Raw genomic sequence first — 22675 nt, forward strand, 5'->3', positions numbered from 1 at the left:
CCAGATGCTAGTAGATTTCAGCTATTCTATCAGAAAAAAAACACTTGTGAGCATGGGTGAAAAAAGCTATTAAAAGTGGGTAACTTTTTACTGATTTGGACTATCATAAAGGATGTATTCTGCCAAGTTTCTCAAGCCTTTTTTAAATTTGATTTTTCTACTTGTTATGTTCATTTCATTTTTAGGAAGAGTTTTGCTATTGTTGAACAGCTAATGTTCTTAGTCTTTAAGTTACATGTATTGATTTTAAAAAACACACTTTTTTTTAACCTTTTAAGACATTCTTCTTCTATTCTAATATTGGACTATTTTCAAAGATCGTTGTCACTTCGCAAACTAAACTTCACACTAGACTAGTTTCTGGCCAATGAGTGTTGAATAAAATTATATTATTAAACATTATCTCTTATCAGAAATCGTTTTTAGGGCTGTGGCTCAGTGGTGGAGTGCTTGCCTAGCATGTGTGGGGCACTGGGTTTGATCTATAGCACTGCATAAAAAACTAAACAAAAAATAAAAAAAAGAAAGAAATGGGTTTTTATGTGAAGTAGGCACCAAAATGGATTGATAATATGGGATTAATGTAGGAGAAGGCTAATGAGATAAGCCATACTTTCCCATGTTTAGAACTTGATAAGAGTTTAAATGAATATGCAATTGGAAGCAACCCAGTATCTATGAAAAGGGATTAGTTAACAATACAGACTGGAGGCCACTAGCGCAGGGATCAGCAAGATCCTATTCCAACCAGGCTTGAATCCTGGGCTTGCTATTCAGCCATGGAGAGCTCACAGCCCCTGATGACAGCTGGAAGGTTGGCTTTCTGCTTTGGATTGTGGTTACACTTGGGGAAAAAAAATGAAGAAATCAATAGTGGAATTCCACAGATGAGCCACTGACAAAAGTCACATGACTTCTTCAAGCACCTGCACTGCAGTTAAAATCCATTATTGAATTGGATGGTCTTGTGATAATCTCGTGATGATGTGTGCTCTTGATCCAAGATGGAGACAGATTTGTGGCAAGTACAACTGATAATTTGGGTCATCCTTAGCCGTCTTCCCCAGCTGTGGATATGAATTATCTTTCATCAGCAGGGCAATACAATGCACCTTGGGGTGACCTTTACTGTTTTTAATAAACTGAACCAAAACCTCCTCATGCTTTTTTTCCTCTCTCTCTCTTTTTTTTTTTCTTGTGTATTGGGGATTGAACCCAGGTGTGCTCTACCACTGAACAACATCTCCAGGCCTTTTTTATTTTGAGATAGGCTCTAAGTTGCCCAGGTTGGCCCCAAACTTTAACTCCCACCTCATCTGCATCAGTTGCTAGGATTACAGGTGTGCACCACCTGCCTGGCCCTTGTGTTTTCTTTCTAGTGTAATCCCTTTTCTTCTAGGGAAGTGATGTCCTAACCAGGGCACCAGGGTTGTGCACATGCATATGGTACTAAAGATCTGTCGTGATTTGAAGAAGACAATGAAGATTAATGAAAAAATATTTAAAGATTTTGAGTAGGCAGTGCACAAAAGAAGATTCAAAAATTGCCAAGAAATACCTAAAAGGATGGTTAACCAGTAAAAATGTAAAAATAAGCATTACATTATGTAATTACATGGATTTGCGAGCCATAATGGGTGGATTTGAGTCCTGGCCCTGTCATTATAGCTATGTGACTTTTAGTGGGTTACTTAATCTCTGCATAAGCAATTACAGTTGCTTTTCTAAAAAATGGGAGTAGGGGCTGGGGTTGTGGCCAGCGGTAGAGTATTCACCTAGCACATGCAAGGCCATAGGTTCAATCCTCAGCACCACATAAAAATAAATAAATAAAGGTATTATGCCCAACTACAACTAAAAAATAAATATTTTAAAAAATGGGAGTAATAATAATGGGACTTATCTCAAAAGTTACCCAGTTGACAGTGCACGAGGTCAGTATCTACCATACTTATACTGCCTGACACATAGTTAGTGTTCTGAATTGTTAGCTGCTGGGACAGTGATGGTGATGATTGTGGTGGTGATGGGGGTAATGGTGATGGAGGCAGTGGTGATTGAGATAATGGCTGTGATAGTAGTGGTAGCAGTGCGGATTATGGTGGTGGTGATAATGGCGATGGTGACGATGGTAATGATGATGGTAATTGGTTGCTTCAGTTTACATTTGCCTGGAGTATATTAGTTTTTCCTTTCCTCACATTATTCTATTATTAGACTACAGGCTTGTGAAGTCAGTGGATAAAATGCCATCTTTTTAAAATTTGTTGGCCGTTAGGGCATCCTTTATTGTGAAGTGCTTATTCATATCCTCATCCCATTCCTCTCTCAGTCTTTTGTCTTTTTCATATTGATTTTTTTGGTTGATTTCTCATTCATCCAGCAAATATTTATTGAGAAGCTTTAATATGTCGGATGCTAGGGACACAATGGAAAACCCTGTTTTTATGGATCTTATGTTCCAGTTAGAAGGAGACAAAAAATAGCTTTAGCTAGTAATATGTTAGATGAAGAAAATTAAAGTAGGAGGATCGTAATAACTAATGTATATGCAGAATGATTGTATGTGTTAACTCATTTTATCCTTACAATTTTTTATACTATTTTTTAAAAACTTTATCCTCTTACCCCTGAAGAGGAAGCGGAAACACTGAGAGTTAAATAATACTCTTAAAGTAACACAGCTGGGAAATAAGGGAGCCAGATTCAAACCCATCCTAGCTAATGCCTGCCGTCCTGGACAGGATATTATTTTGCCGCTAAACTAGAGATCAAGCATGGAGGGGAAAATAGCTTCTTATATATTTTAGCTATTAGAACTTTGTCGCATGTTTTATAAATATCTTGCCTCACTGAATTGTTTTGAATTTTTGTTTATAATTACTTTGCCATGACATGTTTCATTTTGATGTAGACAAAATTATCATCTTTTATCCTACAGTTGGTACTTCTAGGTCCTCACCTAAGAAATTTTTTCCTTTTCTGAAATTAAAAAGTGATTACTTAGTTCCTTCAGTTCTTCCTTCAGCACATTACTTGAGATATTTACTTCAGTGCTATGTGCCAGACACTGTTCTAGACATTGGACAATTGTGAACTAAGTGGGCAAAACTTAGTTTTCATTTTCCAAGTTTGGGTCTTAAACTTATTTGGAATTTGCTTTTGAATATTGTGGGAAAGTAGCAATTATTTTCATTTTTCTCTGATGGGAATTCAGTTTCTCAAATGCTTCTGATTGAAAGATTCATATTTGCACTACTACTTTTGATGAAATCTTTATCATATACCTGGTTCCTATGTATTGAGTTGTTACTGGCATGTCTGTTAATAGTTTAGTGATCTTTTTCTCTAGTTCCAGTCTCTGTTGGGTATATATATTTTTATTTTATCTCTTAAAAATGTTTTAGTTGTAAAACCATTGTGATTCTTAAGGACAGATCAGAAAATACATTAAAATAAAAGATTACTCATCTGTAATCCCACCATTTTCTTTTTCTTTTTTCAATACTGGGGATTGAACTCAAGGTTTCACACATGGTAGGCAAATGCTCTACCACTAAGCTATATCTTTAGCCCTAATCTCACCATTTTTCTTTTTGTTGTTGTTTTCAGTTTTGCTTATTTGGTACTGGGGATTAAACTCAGGGGTGCTTTACCACTGAGTTACATCCCAGCCCTTTTTATTGTTTATTTTCAGACAGTGTCTTGTAAGTTGTTTAGGGCCTTGCTAAATTGCTGAGGTTGGCCTTAAACTTGCTATCCTCCTGCCTCAGCCTCCTGAGTTGCTGGAATTACAGGTATGCACCACCGACCGTACCTGGCCAGTCTTACCATTTTCTATGCAGGTAATTGGAAATCAAGAGGGAGAATATTTGTATCAAACCACTGATGTTTCCTCTTTTGCCCAGAGAGTGGGGAAGAGCTGAGTGATCATTTATTCTGTAAAGTTTAACATTGCTTCTCATCTTTGGAATTCATATTCCGTTTAAATTGAGCATGTTTCATGTGACTCTTAAAATTAATGTATTAGTTATGATTGGTTGAGCTGTTATAGACCCTGTGTTAAGTCAGCTTTTGGTCACTATGACAAAATACCTGAGAAAAACAACCAAAAGAAGGAAAGAGGGGCCGGGTAGCTCAGTGGCGGAGTGCTTGCCTAGCATTATCATGAGGCACTGGGTTCGATCCCCAACACCACAAAGAAATGAACAAATAAAATAGAGGTATTGTGTTCATCTACAACTAAAAAAATATTAAAAAAAAAAGAAGGAAAGATTTATTTTGCTTGATGGTTTCAGTCCAGGGTTGGCTGGCTTCATTGCTTTGGACCCAAGGTTAGGCACACCATCATGGTGGAATGGTGTAATGGATCAACACCCTGCTTACCTCCCCTGGTGGCTGGGAAGGAAAGAGAGAGAAAGGAAGAGGAAGGGACTGGTGATAAGATATAGTCTCCAAAGGCATGACTCTAAAGACCCACTCTTTTAGTTAGCTCCCACCTCTAAGAATTTCTGTTTCCTTCCAGCTGTGACTCATTTAGTGGATTAATCCATTGAAGAGGATAGAGCCCCTAGGATCGAATTACTTTCCTAAGACCCCACCTCTGAACACTTCTGCATTGGGAATTATACATGAGCATTGTGGGACATTGCAAATTTAAACTACAATACACCCTAATATGTGATTGCTCAATGCAGTGGATATTTCCTTCTTGTCTATGTAATGGTCTTGAGCATGTGTTCAGGTAATGATGCTTATTTGGTCATTCAGAGACTAGATGTCCTTCATTATGTGCCTCTGCCATCCTTTTAGTATCTTCTCCCTACATTTGCATCTAGTTATTATAAGGGAAAGAAAGAGCATGGCAAAGTCTACCTCAGGGTTTCCATGCCAACAGGAAGCAGCAAACACCAGTTCTGCTCACTTTTCAGTGACTAGAACTTGGTGACCACACCTGACTGCCAGGGAGCTGGGAATTGTCCAGCTGTGAACCCAGAGAGAAAGGAAAATAGATATTTTGGAATTCTCCTGGACCAAGTGTGAAATGTTTCCATGGCTCTGTTACATTGGCTCTTGCTTTAAGTTCTGTCTGTAGATTCCATGGATATTTCTTCAAAATTTTCTGGTGTGTCTCATTAAATATTTGATGTTTTCACAGCTGAGAGGGAGTGTATTGGTTTCACCTGAGGTTTGAATATTCCCAGAGATTCTTCTAGACACGCTGAAGTGTCTGTACTTTTTGAGGCAGCAAAATTGAGAACCTTTCTTTATGGATCTTTCATATGAATGTTGGGGGATAAGAAATTGGAATTTCTCTTCTTGAAGCTCAAGAGACTTTTAAAAAAAGAGTGGCATGATTTCTGCAGCTGAATTTCTGTGACTCTGTAATTGGCCTCAAGCACTGAAGTCTGAATCAGACTCTTAATATGATTTCAAAGAAGAATCATCTCCTAAGCAAGAGTTTTTCTTTATTGTCCAGAAGCCTGCTCAACCTCTTTCCCACCCAGACATTTTAATGTCTCTGTTCTACATGTCTCTCTTCAGAGACCTGGATTCTGGTAGGGAACAGACCCCAACCAGGTGGCTGTAGGCAGCTCTGCATCTGCTCGTGCCTCACCACTATCCTGCCGTATCCAGGGAAGAGTTTCACTTGTTAAATTTTATTTTTAAAACTTTTAAAAATTTATTTTTGGTACTAGAGATTGAACCCAGGGGCACTTAACCACTGAGCCACATCCGCAGCCCTTTTAAAAATATTTTATTTAGATACAGGGTCTCACTGAGTTGCTTAGGGTCTTGCTATGTTGTTGAGGCTGGCTTTGAACTTGCAGTCCTCCTGCCTCAGGCTCCCAAGTTCTGGGATTACAGGTGTGTGCCACCACACCCAGCTCACTTGTTAATTTTTAAAAACAGTTTCATTGAAATACACATACCATAGAGTTTATCCATTTAAAGTATACAATTCAGTAGCTTTTAGAATATTTACAGAGTTGTGCAACCATCACCACAATCAATTTATAACATTTCCATCATTCCAGAAAGAAATTGACACCCTTAGCCATCAACCCACTATCCCTCCAGCTCCCCAGCCCCTGGCAACCACAAATCTACCTTCTGTTTCTATGGATATGCCTGTTTGGATGTTTTCTGTAAATCCAATAATAATAATACATGGCCCTTTACCTAACTGGCATCTTTCACTTACTGTGTTTTCAAGATTCACTTTGTTATAATATGTATAACATTCATTTTTAATTGCTAAATAATATTCCATTGCATAGATATACCATATTCCCTTATGCATTCTTCTGGCTATGAATATTTGGTGGGGGAGCCATTAAGAATAAGGCCACTATGTGATACATGCATACCAATGCATACCAGCACAATCCACAATATCCAAGTTATAGAACCAGACTAGGTGCCCATCAATAAATGAATGGATAAAGAAGTGTGGGATATATACCCAATGGAGTTCTACTCAGCCATAAAGAAGGATGAAATTATGTTACTTACTGGTAAATGGATGAAACTGCAGAACATCATGCTAAGTGAAATAAGACAGACTCAGAAAATTAAGGGACAGATGTTTTCTCTTATGCAGAAGCTAGAGAGAAAAAGGGAATTAAAAAAGAGGATCTCATTAAAATAGAAGGGAGATCAGAGTAGAAGTGAGGGCACCAAGGGAGAGGGAGGAGGGACCAATAGAATAGAGGAAGGGGATCAGTGGGAAGGAAGAGGGAGGGAAAGAAGAAATACTGGGGATTGCAATGGAGAAAACTATGTTATGTGCTTTTATGAATACATCAAAATAAACCCCACTATTATGCATAACTATAATGTACTAAAATACAATGAAAAAAAAGAAGGCTATTATGAATGTTCATATACAAGTTTACTAAATGGGTACATTTTTCATTTCTCTTTGGGAATACCTGGGAGTGTAATTACTGGATTATATTGGAAATCTGTATTTACTATTCTCAGGACCCACAAACAAAGATTGCTTGCCAAAGTAGCTTCACCATTTTACATTCCCACTAGCAGTGTACAAGGGTTCCAATTTCTCTCTATCCTCACCAAAACTTTTTATTATCTTTTTATTGATTGATTGATTGCACTGGGGATTAAGCTCAGGCGTGCCTAATCACTGAGCCATATCCTCAGCTCTTTTTTATTTTCTATTTTGAGACAGGGTCTTGCTAAGTTGCTTAGGGTCTTGCTAAGTTGCTGAGGCTGGTATCAAACTTGTGATCTTCCTCCTGCCCCAGCCTCCTGAATTGCTGGAATTAGAGGTATGCACCATCATACCCAGCCCATTATCTTTTTTATTACAGTTATCCTAGTAATGTGAAGTGGTATCCTTGTCACCTCTTATTCCCAATTCTGGTTTCCTTAAGACTTCTGAGAAATGGAACAGTAGCTCTTCCTTATTCAAGGGCTGGAATGTTTGGAGCATGTGTCTGGGAGGTTAGAGGAGAGATGACTCATTTAGTGTCCATTTTTGTAGCTCCCTGCCAATTGATTTTAATGTTCAGATGAGAAAGGGAAGGGCAAGGAATCCCTTTTGAACTAGTTAACAAAAAATGAGTACAGTTGCCCCATTATACCAAAATTTAAAAAAGTATAATTTTAGCAATACAGTTTTGGTAAGGGAGTTTTGGTGAGTATGGTAATTAACTCCCAAAGTGTAATTAATGGAAGATTTCATTATACAAGTGTTCTAAAAATGATAGAATAGATGATGTAATCTTATTTAAAGAATTTTTGGTGAAATAGTCTGGTGTTTTTATTTTTTAATTATCTCTGTATTCACTTCAGCTTCCATGAGTTTAATTTATCTGCTTTAGAAAAAAATGAATCCACCTAGGACAACGACTTCTTTCTAGATCATTGAAGGAGGCATTTTTTTTTTTAAAGAGAGAGAGAGTGAGAGAGAGAGAGATAGAATTTTTTAATATTTATTTTTTAGTTTTCGGTGGAGACAATATCTTTGTTTGTATGTGGTGCTGAGGATCGAACCCAGGCCGCATGCATGCCAGGCGAGCGCGCTACCGCTTGAGCCACATCCCCAGCCCCTGAAGGAGGCATTTTGATTCAATTGGACAGGCATGTGTTTCAAAGCATTTTAACCAGTCACAACCTCTCATTCTGTATTCCTCTCTTAGAAAGTTTCTCGGGAATTTGGAGCTATTTTAAACTGGGTGTATTATAAGAAAAGCTGCATGGTCCTGGGCTTCTAGTGGTTTCTAGGAAAGCCTTAACCAGCAACAATTAAATAGTGGGTGAGGGCAGAAGAGGGATAATTCCCTGGATTGTGAAGCCCAGGAATGTCCTCAATGATGTCCGCCTCCCTGTGCACCCAACCTGAGGCCCAGCTCATAGTAATGTTCAGTAAATACTTTAGAATAGGTTGCAAAGGCTCTGCCATCACAGTGTGGGAAATTGTAGCTTTCTGTGGTTTTTCACTGCCTGGTAATGTATGATTAATCCACCTCAAGAGTCAGAATCATTCATTCATTCACTTATTCATTCAACAGGCATTTGTTACTACTATCGTAATCTGAGGCATTAGAGACCTAAGGGATGCAGGTGTGAAATAGATTTCTTATGTAACATACACATGACTGCATAAGTCATGCAATAACAGGATAGCAAATTCATCATTTATAAGGTGGCAACCTTGGGAACATGAAGGAAAGCCTAAAATATTCTTGATCTCAATCAGAGACTATACAAAGTTGTATATATCCACAGCTGACTTCTAGCTCCAATACCTGGCTGTGATATGTTTGTTTAAGCCCAATTGCTAGTCAGATATTTATGGGCATCCTTAGTCACCAGATGATTTTTAAATATAAACATCATGATAGTACAGATTTAATTCTACTGATGAAAGTAAATGCTCATTTCGGGGTGAGAATGCAGTACTATTTTTAGACCACCACTTGACAAGGTCTTAGTGTATCTTCAAAAATGAGCACTGCTTTCTAATTTTGGATTAGGAACAGGGAAATATGAATCTATAGCTCATATACTTGTGTCTTAAACAGTTTCCTCTCACTATTGAACATACATTTCATATTTTGATTTTATGGAGGAATGAATTACCCATTTTAGATTTAAAAATTTACTACTTTAACACATGAATAACTGGTGGGAAGGGAGCCCTTTATAACCTAGATATTGAGCACTGAGGCTATCACTCTATCAGTTGGGGTCCTCCTGGTTATGAAGTGGTAAAAACCACCTCACAGTTCTGCTACTTAAGTCTCAAAGGTCTGTTTCCCTCTCATGCTACCTGGGGGTGGGCAGGTTCCTGTGTGTGAGTTATTACCCAGGTGTCTTGGCTGGAGGAGATGCCATCAGTCAATACTCATTTTGATTCAAGGCTTCAAGACTTGGCAGGGAAACCCGAGAGGGCAAGAGAAAGCATAATGGCTCTGAAATGCTTTGGCCCAGGGGGAAGGCATCAGCACTCTTCACAGGCCCTTGGCCTGTGGATTGAACCCAGGGGCACTTAAACACTGAGCCACATCCCCAGCACTTTTTTATATTTCAGTTAGAGACAGAGTCTTGCTGAGTTGCTTGGGGCCTCATTAAGTTGCTGAGGCTTGCTTTGAACTCATGATCCTCTTACCTCAGCCACCCCTCCCTGCGCCCACCACCCCCCAGCTGCTAGAATTACAGGTGTGCGCCACCATGGCCGGCTTTAATGGGACTTTCTTGTATTTATAATATACTTTTGGAAAGCAGGGACATGGTATATAGCAGGCACATTTTATTCCAAATGGGTTGGAAAGCTAACTTTTTCTCAAAAATAATTAAAATAATAGAGGAAAAAAAGGCAAATGAGGATATTTACACTATTTGGAATAAGAGACATCTTTGTAAGCAAGATTTAAAAGCCATGAAGCCACAAGGGGAACATTTTCAATATTAGATTACATAAAAAATTTTTAAAACATACCATAAATAAGGCTTAAAACTAAAAAACAAATGAGTAAAATATTCGTGAATCTAAATAACAGACCCAAACTAAGTGATGTGATCCAAGCATGAAGTCATATTACTCTCCTAGGACTGTGGTGGGGCTTAAACGAGATTAAGTGCCCAAAGTAGATACTTAATGTAGGTGCTACTGATACTTTAAAGAATGCCTACAAATCACTTTTAAAAGACAACTAATAAAAAGGGGATATAAACAAACAATTTTATGAAACAATGTAAATGGCCAATAAACATATAAGAAGATGTATGACCACACTCCTGACTAAATAAAAAACAAATTAAGTGTGCAGTGAGATCTGTGAGATGTTTTCTACCTCTAGTAAGTCCCCCCTTCACAGTGAGAGGAGTGACACTAGTGCAGGGCTGGCACAGGTGGATGGACGCCGTTTGATTTCCTGTTGCTAGGGTATACTTTATTTGGTACACTATTTAGGGAAGAGTCTGAATTGTACAATAAAACCGAAATCGCTTTCACTTAGCCTTTCCACCTTCGGACATACCAGCTTGAATGCAGAAATATGTTAAGTACCTGAAAATATATATATATATATATATATATATATATATATATATATATATATATATATATATATATTTTTTTTTTTTTTTTTTTGCAGCAGCAGCCTTTTTAACCTAGGAATGGCTCAATAAAATGTGTCTATCTCCATAGTGGAGTGTGCCAGCTGCTGAAGAGAAATGAGGTAGCTCAGGGTGTCCTGGTGTGGAAAGAACTCCAAGATACTTGTAAAGTGGAAGAGGGAAAATGCACGTTTCAAAATTTTATGTTTGGGGCTATGATTGAAGCTCAGTGGTAGAGCACTCGCCTGCCATGTGTAAGGCACTGGGTTCAATCCTCAGCACCACATAAAAATAAAATAAAGGTATTGTGTTCACCTACAACTAAATTTTTTTTTTTGTTTAAGATTAAATTTTTGCCCCAGTAGCTCAGGAGGTTGAAACAGGAGGATTGCGGTTTCAAAGTCAGCCTCAGCAATGGCGAGGAACTAAGCAACTCAGTGAGTCCCTGTCTCTAAAAATACAAAATAGTTCTGGGGATGTGGTTCAGTAGTTGAGTGCTCCTGGGTTCAAACCCTAGTATCCCCGCTGCAAAAAAAGATTAAATTTTTTTAAAAAAATTATTCATAGTGAGGGGCTGGGTTCGTGGCTCCGTGGTAGGGTGCTTGCCTAGCATATATGAGGCACTGGGTTTGATCCTCAACACCACATAAAAAATAAATAAATAAAATTTAAAAGTTTAAAAAATTATAGTAAAAACAAGGAACATCCTTAGAGAAGTAAGACAATTTTTGAACCGCACATACCAGAAACACTATTGATTGCCTTTGACTATTATAAGATGCCTAATACATGTTAATAACATTTGAGTCTTATATGATGAATATATATGATAGTTAAATAAAAATTCAGAAAGAAATAAGCAGGGACAGATAAAGCAAATTGATTTACAATAATAGATCAGAACTAAGTTTTCAACTTTCCCTACATGGGGTGGGCAATGATGTAATAATGATTGCTGATGCTAAATTTTAATTTATGTTCCAGGTTTTTGGTGGCTGAGTAAGAAGTCCAAATAAATAGAAAATTTAAATCTCCTTGTGTCTTTTTTTCTTTTTGCTCTTTTAGAAGACAACACATAAGATGACAAGGGTTCTTATTGGAAGTGTTTCACCAGTTAATGTTTTTGTCATTTGAGTTTTTTATTGTTACCCCTCCTAGTAAAAATCTTTATCAGGAAAAATATAATCATCTAAAGAAAAAGTTTCTTTCATTTCTGTTGCTGTAAGATGAGTAGTTTGGTGGGCTAGGGTTATAGTTCTAGGTCTATCATGTGCAAGGTCTGGGATTTGATTCCTAGCACTGAAGGAGGGGGAAAAAAAGATTGGTGTTTTGTTGTCCCCAAGAGATGTTTATAATGGAATTTTTCACATGTATCTCTCCCTTAAAAGACTGAGTAAGAAGTAGATTAATAGTGCAGTGATAACCATGAAAGCTATTTGATTTTAGTTATAAATGTGGTTTATATCTGCAGCTTTCCTGCTTTAGGTGACTTCTAAGCACCTAAAGGATGATATCATGGACTAATATTTTTCTGCATTGACATCTTAATCTGACTACCTTTCATATCCCACTTACACCCTAACAGTTATTTTCTAGTGTGTTTTTCTAAGTGATTAATTTTATGCAACTTAATTTTATATAATGACTTCTTTCTTTGGTTTGTTTTACCCTTCTGGCGTTTCTTACAGAAGTCCTGCAGGGGATTTGGGAGCCAAAAAGAAAAAGAAGAAACAGAAGAGGAAAAAAGAGAAGCCTAATTCTGGAGGCACCAAGTCCGACTCTGCATCTGATTCCCAGGAGATTAAAATTCAGCCGCCTTCAAAAGTGAGAGCCTGTTTTCTTCTCACCTCTGTGGTTCCTCATGCAGATGAGAGTGGGTTTGTGCAGTGTAGCGCCCTGCTGGACCAGATGCTCTGTAGTTAGCGTTTTGCTGTGACTGTTTGAATGGCATAGTAGCTGGGAGGTATTTACAGCCTCCCTAAAACTGACTCTGACACCCACCTAAGAGGTACTTCTGTGCTTTTGTGTGTATGTGTGTGTGTGTGTACCTTCCCTTTCTCAGTGCATTAGTATTTAGATTGTAGTTGTAGAAGAAAGTCTCAGTGTGAGCTTGCAAGGTTTTTTGAAATTACACTTAATAATTTGATTATTTTAGTTCAGAAGATATTTACATTTTAATTTTTCTGGGTGTCTGTCTAATTACCTGCCTAGCACAACACCATCTGGCATCAGATTTCAGCGGGAACAGCCATGGGTAAGTCTTATGTTGACTTTGAATCAGAACAGTGTCAGTGACCATTTCTCATTCTGTTGTCAAGGGCGGGGAATATCTCCTCACATTCTCCCTGAAGAAACACCCATTTTAGACTAAACCAGAAGTTGTCCAGCTGGGCCCCCTGTTGGTAGACTGCTGGCACAGCAGAGGGTTGGTAGTGCAGTATAGGTGTATGGTGGTGCAAATGGTGGCCACCCTGTCTGTGGAGCCAGCCCGCCTCAGGCTGGCTAAGAACACAGCCCGTGTATGGAGGGCTCCCAGGAAGCCCAGAGCCCTCTTGATACACAACATCCAGAGCCTAAAGGAACAGAATTAGAAGTATAATGAAATCAAGATGATTTTGATGGTTGTAGCTCCAAATAAGTTTTCCTAGGTGGTGTGTGCTGTCATGGCAATGTCCTAAGACCTTGAGCTTGGCCCTGGCTCCATCACACCTTAAGACTATTTCCTTATCTGTAAATGTGTTTCCTTCTCCCCAACTCACAGCTGTCATGAGGTTAAAATGAGGTATTTTTTTTTTTAAGAGTTTGTATTACAAAGCACTGCATATGTAGCAGGTATTACTATTATGCAGGTTTTTTGTGTTTAATTTTTTTCTTATACAGAGCTTACATTCTGTCACGTAATGAATCTTGTGGGTAGTTTGTTGTTGTTTTTGTTGTTGTTATTATTACCTGCTTTACACAAAACCAGGAATCACTGAGAAGGAAAATTACTTGCCCCAGTTTTGCCCTGACTGACTTTGTGGGGAGAGAAGAAAGTGGAGTCTTCCTCCCTAGCTTTTCAACTTGCTTCTCAGGTAATAAATACTCTGTCCACTAGCCATAAGTTCCCAGGTAACTCATCGGAGAATACCACAATGAGCTTGCAAAATGTTTCTCCCATTTCTAAATGTTGCTTTGTCAGATAAATGCAGCGTCACTTACCTGCAGTTGTGGCATCTCCTTTTGCTTCTACCATCCCATCAGCTTCCACCCATCCCTCCACCCTAGTGAATCTGAGCCCTTCGCTCACCTTGATCACTGATGCAAAACTGGAGCCAAACAAGGCAGGAGGAACTGTAAGCATTGTCTAGTAGAGAGTTTCTATTCATTTTTAAATAGGAGCAAGTCAGCAGTGTTGTAATGTGGGTTTTCCTCTGTTGTATTTTTTTCAAAAACTGGAGCTTTTCCCCCTTCAGCTCATGCCAGCTCTAGATAACACTGTAATTTACAATGGACTACATTTGGGGAATATTCTCTCTCTTTCTTTGTTCCCTCCCTCCCTTCCTCCCTCTCTTCTTCCTTCCTTCCTTCCTTGGGATTGAACTAGGGCCTTGTGCATGCCAAGCAGGTGCTCTATGCTAGAGCTATATCTCCAGCCCCTTCTTATAGCCATTTTAGTCGTGGAGGACTTGGACATTTTCCCCAAGACATTACATTTAGCAAATAATAGGTAAAGATATCATTGATGCTTAGTATTCCATATGGAGCAAATGTAGAAGAGGAATACTCGCCTTTTACATAAGAGTTTAATAGTGGGCACTAATATGGAACTAATATATATTCTCATCTTTCTTCCCAGGTTGTGCTTTTATGGAAGGTGAATGGGTAGGGTTAGAATTTGTCATAGGGCTGGAAGTATAGCTTAGTGGTAAAGCACTTGCTTAGCATGTGCTAGGCCCTGGAAAGAAAACAAAAAAAGGAATTTATCATAGCTGAGTTGTCCTTATTGATTTGTCACCATGGATTTGAAACTTGTGCTTACTTAAATCTACTTTCAGAGAGCATTTAAATAGGTCTGGGGTGCAGCTCTGTGGTAGAATACTTGCCTAGTATGGGTTTGATTCCCATTACCACAAAGAAAAAACAAAAGAGAAAGCATTTTAATAGTGATCATCAAGATGTTAATATTTTACAAATGGTCATTTCATTTAATGGGTTCTAGTTAACCTGATGATGCTAACTAGGTAGCACATAGATCACTGTGAGACCTTCCCCATAGAGTTGGGATTATCATTGGCTTCTTTTGAACAAAGGTGCCAATTCATGTTTGCTGCAAAATAATTTGCTTTTTGATGCATTAATTAGTGTTAGAAGACTTGACTACTGGGAAAGAAAAATTATCAAGGCAAATTCAGTGTAGACCTTGTCAATATATTTTTGTAAGCCTGGTCTCTACTTTGCCTTTTAAGCTAAATTTAAATGCATGTTCAAACATTGTTAGTCAAAATGTGCTGTGATCTCAATTCCCATTGAAGTCATAGTCTCTTAATAGATTGTGTTGTTGGGGTTCAAATGGATGTAAATTTTGTTTACCTAGAAATCAATTACTTATAATGTTGGAAAATCAAAAGAGACTCAAGCAAAAAGAATAATGCCAAAATACAATAAATTAGAACAGGAAAAATACTTTGGTAAATTTCTATGTGTCATTAAGATGGCCCTTATGATTTAGATGTCAATCAATATGTAAGATGAACAGCTTACAAAAATCATGGCGATCCTGGGTTATGTCATTAGACTTCTGAGTGGAGGTGCTAAACCCGCCTCCAGTTAGACTTTAGGACTTTGTTTTCTGGATCATTTTAGTATCAAGAACCCTAAGGAACCAGTGAATAAAGCAGACACAGGATAGTCTCTGTGTAATGAAACCTGTTTTGTGCTGTGTCAAATGGATAAGCTTCCCAGGTTAAAATGATTTGCTCCAGACCACAGATTTCAAAGTTGAGCAGAAGTCCAAAGGTACTGTTTATAAACCCCTGAGGGTCAATCTCATTTTTTCTTTGTGTCCATACAACAAAAATAAAGGCTCTGTAATTTCTTCTAACTACTTCAAAATTGCAGTGAAAAATATTCCTTGAGTGCTATCAGGATTCTGAAACTTTTCAGTTTGCTTATTGAGAAAAAGTCCCTGATTTCCACATTTAGTCCTATACATTGCCCTCTCATTAACACATCATTTGAGGAATTACAAAAAGAGCTGGAGAGTCCCCAGGAGATGACAGGAATACTGCCTTTGAGAAGGGAACTTTAGAATTTAAAGGTATTGTACATTTTACAGACTGAGAATATGTTTTACTAAAAAGGAGGCTAGTTTTAAACACTTGAGTTGTGGGGGCGGGGTGGGACAGGTGGTAAGTGCTGAGGACTGGAGTTGCTTTTGGAGCTATTGGCCTTCTGTCACCAGGCTTGTCTCTAGAGGACTAGGTGAGGGGCTAGGAGAGGGGCTACGTGTGGTCCAGGAGGAAGGGACGTGATGAAGGGTTCCTTTCTTAATCATCTCCTTCCCAGCTTAGCACCAATTTCAGATTTCTTTTTCTTCCTTTTTTTTTTTTTTTTTAATTTAATGATCTTGTCTGCCTAGTTTCTGTTCTGGAAGTTGTTTCCTCCGTCCCCCCATTGCTACTGCAGAGCATTAAACCTGACAGTGGCTTGTGGCTGCCTGGCTGCTGTATGACAGTAATGCATGCACTGCATGTCACCCCTTTTGGTTTCTCCTCCCAGAGGAGCAGTGGTGGGACCATTGCAGTTGGGTGGGAATCTGAAACAAAGGATGCTTCCATTTACTTTAGATTTCCCAAACTGCCAGAGCCCCATTCGAACTACAGAACTATTGTTACCTGTAACAAAATACATTGCTTATATCCTGATCCTGGAGCCGCAGCCTCCAGTAGACTTCGAGGAGGTTGGGCAGTGTTTAGGGATGGCAGTCTCTAAGGCAGATAAACATGCGTCTGCCCCAGGTTTAAGAGCAGCGGCAGCTTCCTCATACTTTGTGTCTCTGTGTCTTTGCTGTTCTAGAATCCCACCATCCCCATGCAGAAGCTACAGGACATCCAGAGAGCAATGGAGCTACTCTCCGCATGCCAGGGCCCTGCCAGGAACATTGACGAGGCTGCAAAACGCAGATACCAGTTTTGGGATACGCAGCCAGTACCTAAACTAAGTAAGCTCTTCCAATGCCCACCCTTCCCCCCAAAACAAGGGTTGATTAATAGTAATCAAAAATATGAAATAGATTTTACTTCATTTATATCATTTGCTCCATACCATAGATTCAAAGTTTACATAGAAGTAATATTTGTCTTTTTAAAATATAAATTTTAGGTAGTGACATTGGTTTTTAATTACAATGATTTTATTTGACTTGTATCCCTATTACAATATCCGATTTCCCTGCACTTGAAATATGATACCAAATTATATATAATATTATATATATAAAATGGTGTGTGATTCTCCTGTCACCTTTATTCTTCTCAGTTATGGAGTTGTTTTTTGTAAATATAAACTTAGCATTTTCACTCCTTGCTTATTTTGTAAGATGCAAAAGGTTTTCCCTATAACATCTTATTAAAATGTATAGTTTTATACCATTTAATGATAGGATTCTGAACACTCACCAGGGGCATTACTACTAATTCAGTAGCATCCTAGTGTCACATGGGAATTAGAGCATGTAATGAATGTGAAGATCTCATACTTTGGTATACTAAGAAACTACCATGGGGCCTCATCGCCTGATGCTTCCCTGTTCTATTAGATTTCGATTAGACTTTTACCAGTTAAGTAATCAAACAAAATTTAATTGTTCCTCTTTCCCTTTATGGAAAAAAGATGATGTTTATAAATTCCATAAATATGTTAAAAAATACACAATGTAAATTTCCTACTTTGTACTATGTATATGAAAGTAATTGTCATATAACTATTTCTGCACTGTGAGTTCAGGTTCTAAATCGATATCATATAAAGAATTGCCAGCCAGAACGCTAAATAGCTCAGCTATGTACAAAATAGTCCGTTTTCTCAAATATAAATCAAGAAGCAATTCTTTCCTATGCATTCAAGTATTAGTTTTCAAAATTTTGAAAGCTGCCACTCCTCTCCCACCCACTCTTACCCAACAGGTTAAAAGGCCACAACCTTCTGAGTGGTAAAGAAAGAAGGGCTGGGATATGGCTCAGTGACAGAGCACTTGCCTGGCATGCATGAGGTCTTGGGTTCAACCTTCAGCACTGCAAAAACAGAAGAGAAAAATACAGGCATGGTGGCACATGCCTATAATCCCAGCTACTTGGGAAGCTAAGATGGGAGGATTACAAATTTGAAGCCAGCCTGAGCAAGTTAGTAAGACTCTGTCTCAAAATGAAAAATTGAAAGGGTTGTGGAGATAGCTCAGTGGTAGAACACCCACGGGCTCTATCCCTGGTACAAAAATTAAGAAGAATAAGAAGAAGGAAATGATCTTTGCTTGCCCTTTTTCTTTCAGATTCTAGAAATGTGTTTATTAAGGGAGGGAGATTCTTTAAAATGAATTTACAGTATTCTTAATTGCATTCAGTTGAATGAACCTTGCTAAGGGGTCTAGGTCTACTGGCTTGAAAGTACTGGGTTAAGCTGAATGCTACTCACCAAGCCACCCTCCCATCCTAAAGAGAAGAAAGCCACTTATAGCCAGCCACCTAACCCTAGGCCACCTTTTTTTGGGAAGATAATCCAGGGGCTCATCTTATTGTTACCATCTGGAGGTGCTGGGTTCATTGTCTCTGTTCAGCAAAGAACTGAAGAACAGGACACAGAGGTAGTAAGCAAGCAGCAGGTTTATTGCAAAAGTGACAGAGATAGTGACAAAAGTGACAGAGCTGGGAATCCAGTAGGGGGGTTTTGGCTTATTTTTTTTATGGTCTCTGGAATTTCCTCCTTCCTTATTTCCTCCGCTGTCCAAGCTCTCCTCACTATTATTCATTTGTGCCCTGTCTGTCCACGTGTCTGTTTTGTTTTTCTCTTGTGTCCATGAACACTTTCATCAGCCAGGAAGTTGACCTCATCAGAAGACCCTCTCCATGCTCCTTTGTTCTGACCCTGCCCCCGACCTCCTCACTTGCCATCCTGCCCTGACTGTCTAAGCCCTTCTATATTTCCTTCACTATTTTGCCCCTTGGCCAAATCCTTGCATAGTTCTTCAGTTCCTAGGACTCTTTGTGCTCACCTTAGTTCAGAGGCCATAAGGTGAAGGAAGCCAGGTTGTGGGAGGACATTTGGAAGTCAGACTCTTGTGCCTGAGGTTGGGAAGGATATTTGGAAGGCAGATTCTGCCTCTCCATTTCTGCCCATCCAGAGGAGCTGACCCCAGCTGTTTGGAGCTGTTTGCATGGGATGGTTGTAGAGACAGCATGAGAGCCAATCACCAAGCAGTTGTCAGGGACTCTGTATGGGAGGGACTGGGAATTTGGTCCCCTGGGCTGACTTGAGGAAGCCTCTGGAGATGAGGTGGCAAAGTGGAGATAAAACAAGAATAACCAGGTTAAGGATTAGGCAAGGGAGGGGAGCTGGTATAAACCCTGTGATTTCTACCTACAGAAAGATTCTGTGGTGGGAAGAACCAGGCCCTGAGGTTCTTTCATTCAGCAGTTGTTAGTTGAATGTTATTAAGTGTCAGGCAGAGTATGGAGCACATGCTCCAGAACTAGTGGTGCGAAGGCAAAACAAATGGTGGCCAGGCAGGGTGAGGAACGCACTTTAGACAGGAAAAGGCTTTAGTCAGGGAGAGATGCCATGGGAAAATGATGCATAAACATCTGTCTGACAAAGTCCCAGGCCCATCTGCATGATGACCAAGGCAGGGCCTTAGTAGAGGAAAAGCACCAGGAAGGCCCTGAGCTGGGGCAAACCTGAGAGAAATCAGTATGGCCAGATCACTGGGAGCAAGGGGCAGAGAGGGGTGAAGTGGAGCAAAGAGGCAGCATGAGAAAGAGCCTGCATTTTATTCCAGCTGCAAGGGATGTTCTGCAGAGGATGAATTGGAAGGAGGATTATGGAAATCACTAGAGACTGATGGTGTGGAGTACATGGCTAGTAGAACAGCTGGAGAGAAATCACCAGTCTTTGAATTAGGTTTTGCTGTTGGGAGGGGTCACAGGTCACTCTCACATACCCCTTCCCCAGTTTATGGAACTTCATTGTATAAGAGGAGAACAGCTCTAAGGCTGTCGTATCATACCTGATACGTTGCTTACAGTGGTGCTGTGTAGTGAGTCTACAACCTAAGTATGAGGCTTCGAAATCACTATCATTTCATAAGGTCATCTTTGTCATTGGGTGACAAAGGATTCCTCCTTTGATTTAACTGGTGAGGTGAGAGTTATTCCACACTACCAGTTGACTTTCCTGCTTTAGTTCAGAGGAAGTTGAAATAATAGCATATTTTAGACTGTATTAAACTCAGCATCCAAAATCTGATTTTGTTTATGTCGCTGACCATGTGAGGTTGTCGGAATGCTTTGGTAATTTTCTCCTTTTTTCTTCTTGTCTTTCTCTCCAGATGAAGTCATAACATCTCATGGTGCAATTGAGCCAGATAAGGACAATGTACGTCAAGAACCGTATTCTTTGCCACAGGGTTTTATGTGGGACACTTTAGACTTGAGTAATGCCGAAGTGGTGAGTAAAACTCTTTAGTTCCACATGTGCATTCACAAATTGCTTCTGCGTTGGTCCTGAGCACCATAGATAGGAAGCTTATTATATCTTTTAGCTCAAGGAGTTATACACCTTATTAAATGAGAATTATGTAGAAGATGACGACAACATGTTTCGCTTCGACTATTCACCTGAATTCCTGTTGTGGTATGTCTTGCTATCAGGGTGTCATGGATTGGACTGTTAGATTGGGAGGTCTCATGTCTGTTCCTGTGTTTTTGGACACTAACTGGTGCCTGTTTTCCTTGTCTTCTCTGACTTCAGGGCTCTGCGTCCCCCAGGCTGGCTCTTGCAGTGGCACTGCGGGGTCAGAGTGTCTTCAAATAAAAAACTTGTAGGTTTCATAAGTGCTATCCCGGCAAACATCCGCATTTATGACAGGTACATTTAAAGCTGTTCATGTCACCTTTTGTTTTTCTTTCCCAAGAATTGCAATGAGAGTAGACTTTTAAAAATTACTCATTGGGAGCTGAGGTTGTGGCTCAGCGGTAGTACACTTGTCTGGCATATGTGAGGCACTGGGTTTGATCCTTAGCACCACATAAAAATAAATGAATAAATAAATAAAGGTATCATGTCCATCTACAACTAAAAAAATATTTTTAAAAAATTACTCATTGTGAGTTGTCAATAGTGGAGGAAGTTGTGTGTGTGTGAGGACAGGGACTGTATGGGAATTCTCCACTCAATTTTGCTGTGAACCTAAAAACTCTTAAAGTTAAGTTCATTAATTATTAACAAAAAAAGAAAGATTAGACTGTGAACCAAAAGGAGAAAGAGGATGGGCTTGGGTTGTGGCTCAGTGGTAGATTGCTTGCGTCGCACATGTGAGGCACTGGGTTTGATCCTCAGCACCACATAAAAATAAATAAACAAAATAAAGGTATTGTGTCCATATATAACTAAAAATATTTAAGGAAAAAGAAAGGAGGAGGACAAGACTCTGTCCACCCCTCTATCTGCCCCTTTTTCCTTCCTCCCTTCCCTTCTTTTCCTTTCCCTTTTCTTATTTTTCCTTTTCTCTATCAATCTCATACATGTACCCATTGTTATGTACCTGTTTACACACATGTACACATGTATGTATGTTTCAGAATGAATAAAGCCATAAACTGACATCCAAGATTTATTTTTTAAAAAAATCAAAAGTTTTAGGGGAGATAAAACCTTTCCCAGCCTGGCGCAGTGGCATACACATGTAATCCCAGTGGCCTAGGAGGCTGAGGCAGGAGAATCTTGAGTTCAAAGTCAGCCTCAGCAACTGCGAGGTGCTATGCAACTCAGTGAGACCCTATCTCTAAATAAAATACAAAATGGGGCTGGGGATGTGTCTCAGTGGTCGAGTGACCCCCAAGTCTAATCTCGGTACCAAAAGAAACAGAAAACAGAAACACACAACCTTTTCCTCCATAGGATAAGCCTCTGTTCCTTTGCTCTTGTTATCTAACCTAGAAAGTTGAAGATCCAACTATAAAAATCAAAGACCTAATGTGTAAAAGGTCTATTTACCATTCAGTGTATTAGGTTATTTACTGATAAAAACATGTGATCTCAAGGAATATTGTGTGCCAAACAAGAGGCTTACATATTTGGAAGCAGAGCTGGGATCAGGATTGAAGCTCTAGAAGGTTTACTGCAGCGTGGAAATGCACTGGCTCTGGACTGCTGAAGCCCTTCTCAGGGATCCTGGGGATTTGTATCATGCTTCAAAGTAACATCTTATCAGATTCTGTACCAGGGTGACTCAATTATTGTCATAATTGCATACATTGTAGGAAAAACAGATAAACTTTGAGGCATATCTGAACCATTTTCTAAAATGAAAACTTATAAAAGACTAAAATGTTAAAATTTATTTGGAACAAAGGGATTGAGCTTCCCTGACCTAGAGTTATAATCATTTTGGCAGGGATATAAGGCAAATAGTGTTTTGATCTGAATTTTTGAAACTAGAACTAAATGAAGCAATATTTTTCTTAAGTATTGTGTTAAAGGATGTCTTCCACATTCTTTGAAATTTTATGAGCATTTTCTTGTATTGTAAAATGTGTTCATCTTGTGTTGGCTCTAATTTTCAACATCTTTCTTTCTTAGTGTGAAGAAAATGGTAGAAATCAACTTTCTTTGTGTTCATAAGAAATTGAGATCAAAACGGGTTGCCCCAGTGTTAATTCGAGAAATAACTAGAAGAGTGAACCTGGAAGGAATCTTTCAGGCTGTATATACTGCAGGAGTTGTTCTTCCTAAGCCGGTGGCCACGTGCAGGTAATGGTAGCACTGTATCCCTACCCCAGGTCTTCTCTTTACCAAGCCTGTTGAGCATCATCACCATTTTGGTAGAAGTGTT

The 22675-nt window shown here is 39.1% G+C and overlaps 1 protein-coding gene across 6 annotated transcripts in view; it reads left to right on the top strand.

The window, feature by feature from the left end:
• Nucleotides 1-22675, top strand: part of Nmt2 (N-myristoyltransferase 2) — a 43392-nt gene that overhangs the window by 8026 nt on the left and 12691 nt on the right. For 2 of the 6 annotated variants that reach the window (XM_071599871.1, XM_071599873.1), the window contains exons 2-10: nt 12279-12414; nt 12802-12844; nt 13559-13664; nt 13834-13925; nt 16648-16792; nt 20171-20289; nt 20384-20475; nt 20593-20709; nt 22423-22593. In XM_071599871.1, coding sequence (XP_071455972.1) covers nt 12279-12414; nt 12802-12844; nt 13559-13664; nt 13834-13925; nt 16648-16792; nt 20171-20289; nt 20384-20475; nt 20593-20709; nt 22423-22593 — 1021 coding nt within the window. Of the gene's footprint in view, nt 1-12278; nt 12415-12801; nt 12845-13558; nt 13665-13771; nt 13926-16647; nt 16793-20170; nt 20290-20383; nt 20476-20592; nt 20710-22422; nt 22594-22675 lie in introns of those variants that run through there. The other 4 variants (XM_071599872.1, XM_071599874.1, XM_071599875.1 and 1 more) reach the window with 4 other exon arrangements.

This window comes from Marmota flaviventris, chromosome 12 (assembly GCF_047511675.1).
Source record: "Marmota flaviventris isolate mMarFla1 chromosome 12, mMarFla1.hap1, whole genome shotgun sequence".
Lineage (NCBI taxonomy): Eukaryota > Metazoa > Chordata > Mammalia > Rodentia > Sciuridae > Marmota > Marmota flaviventris.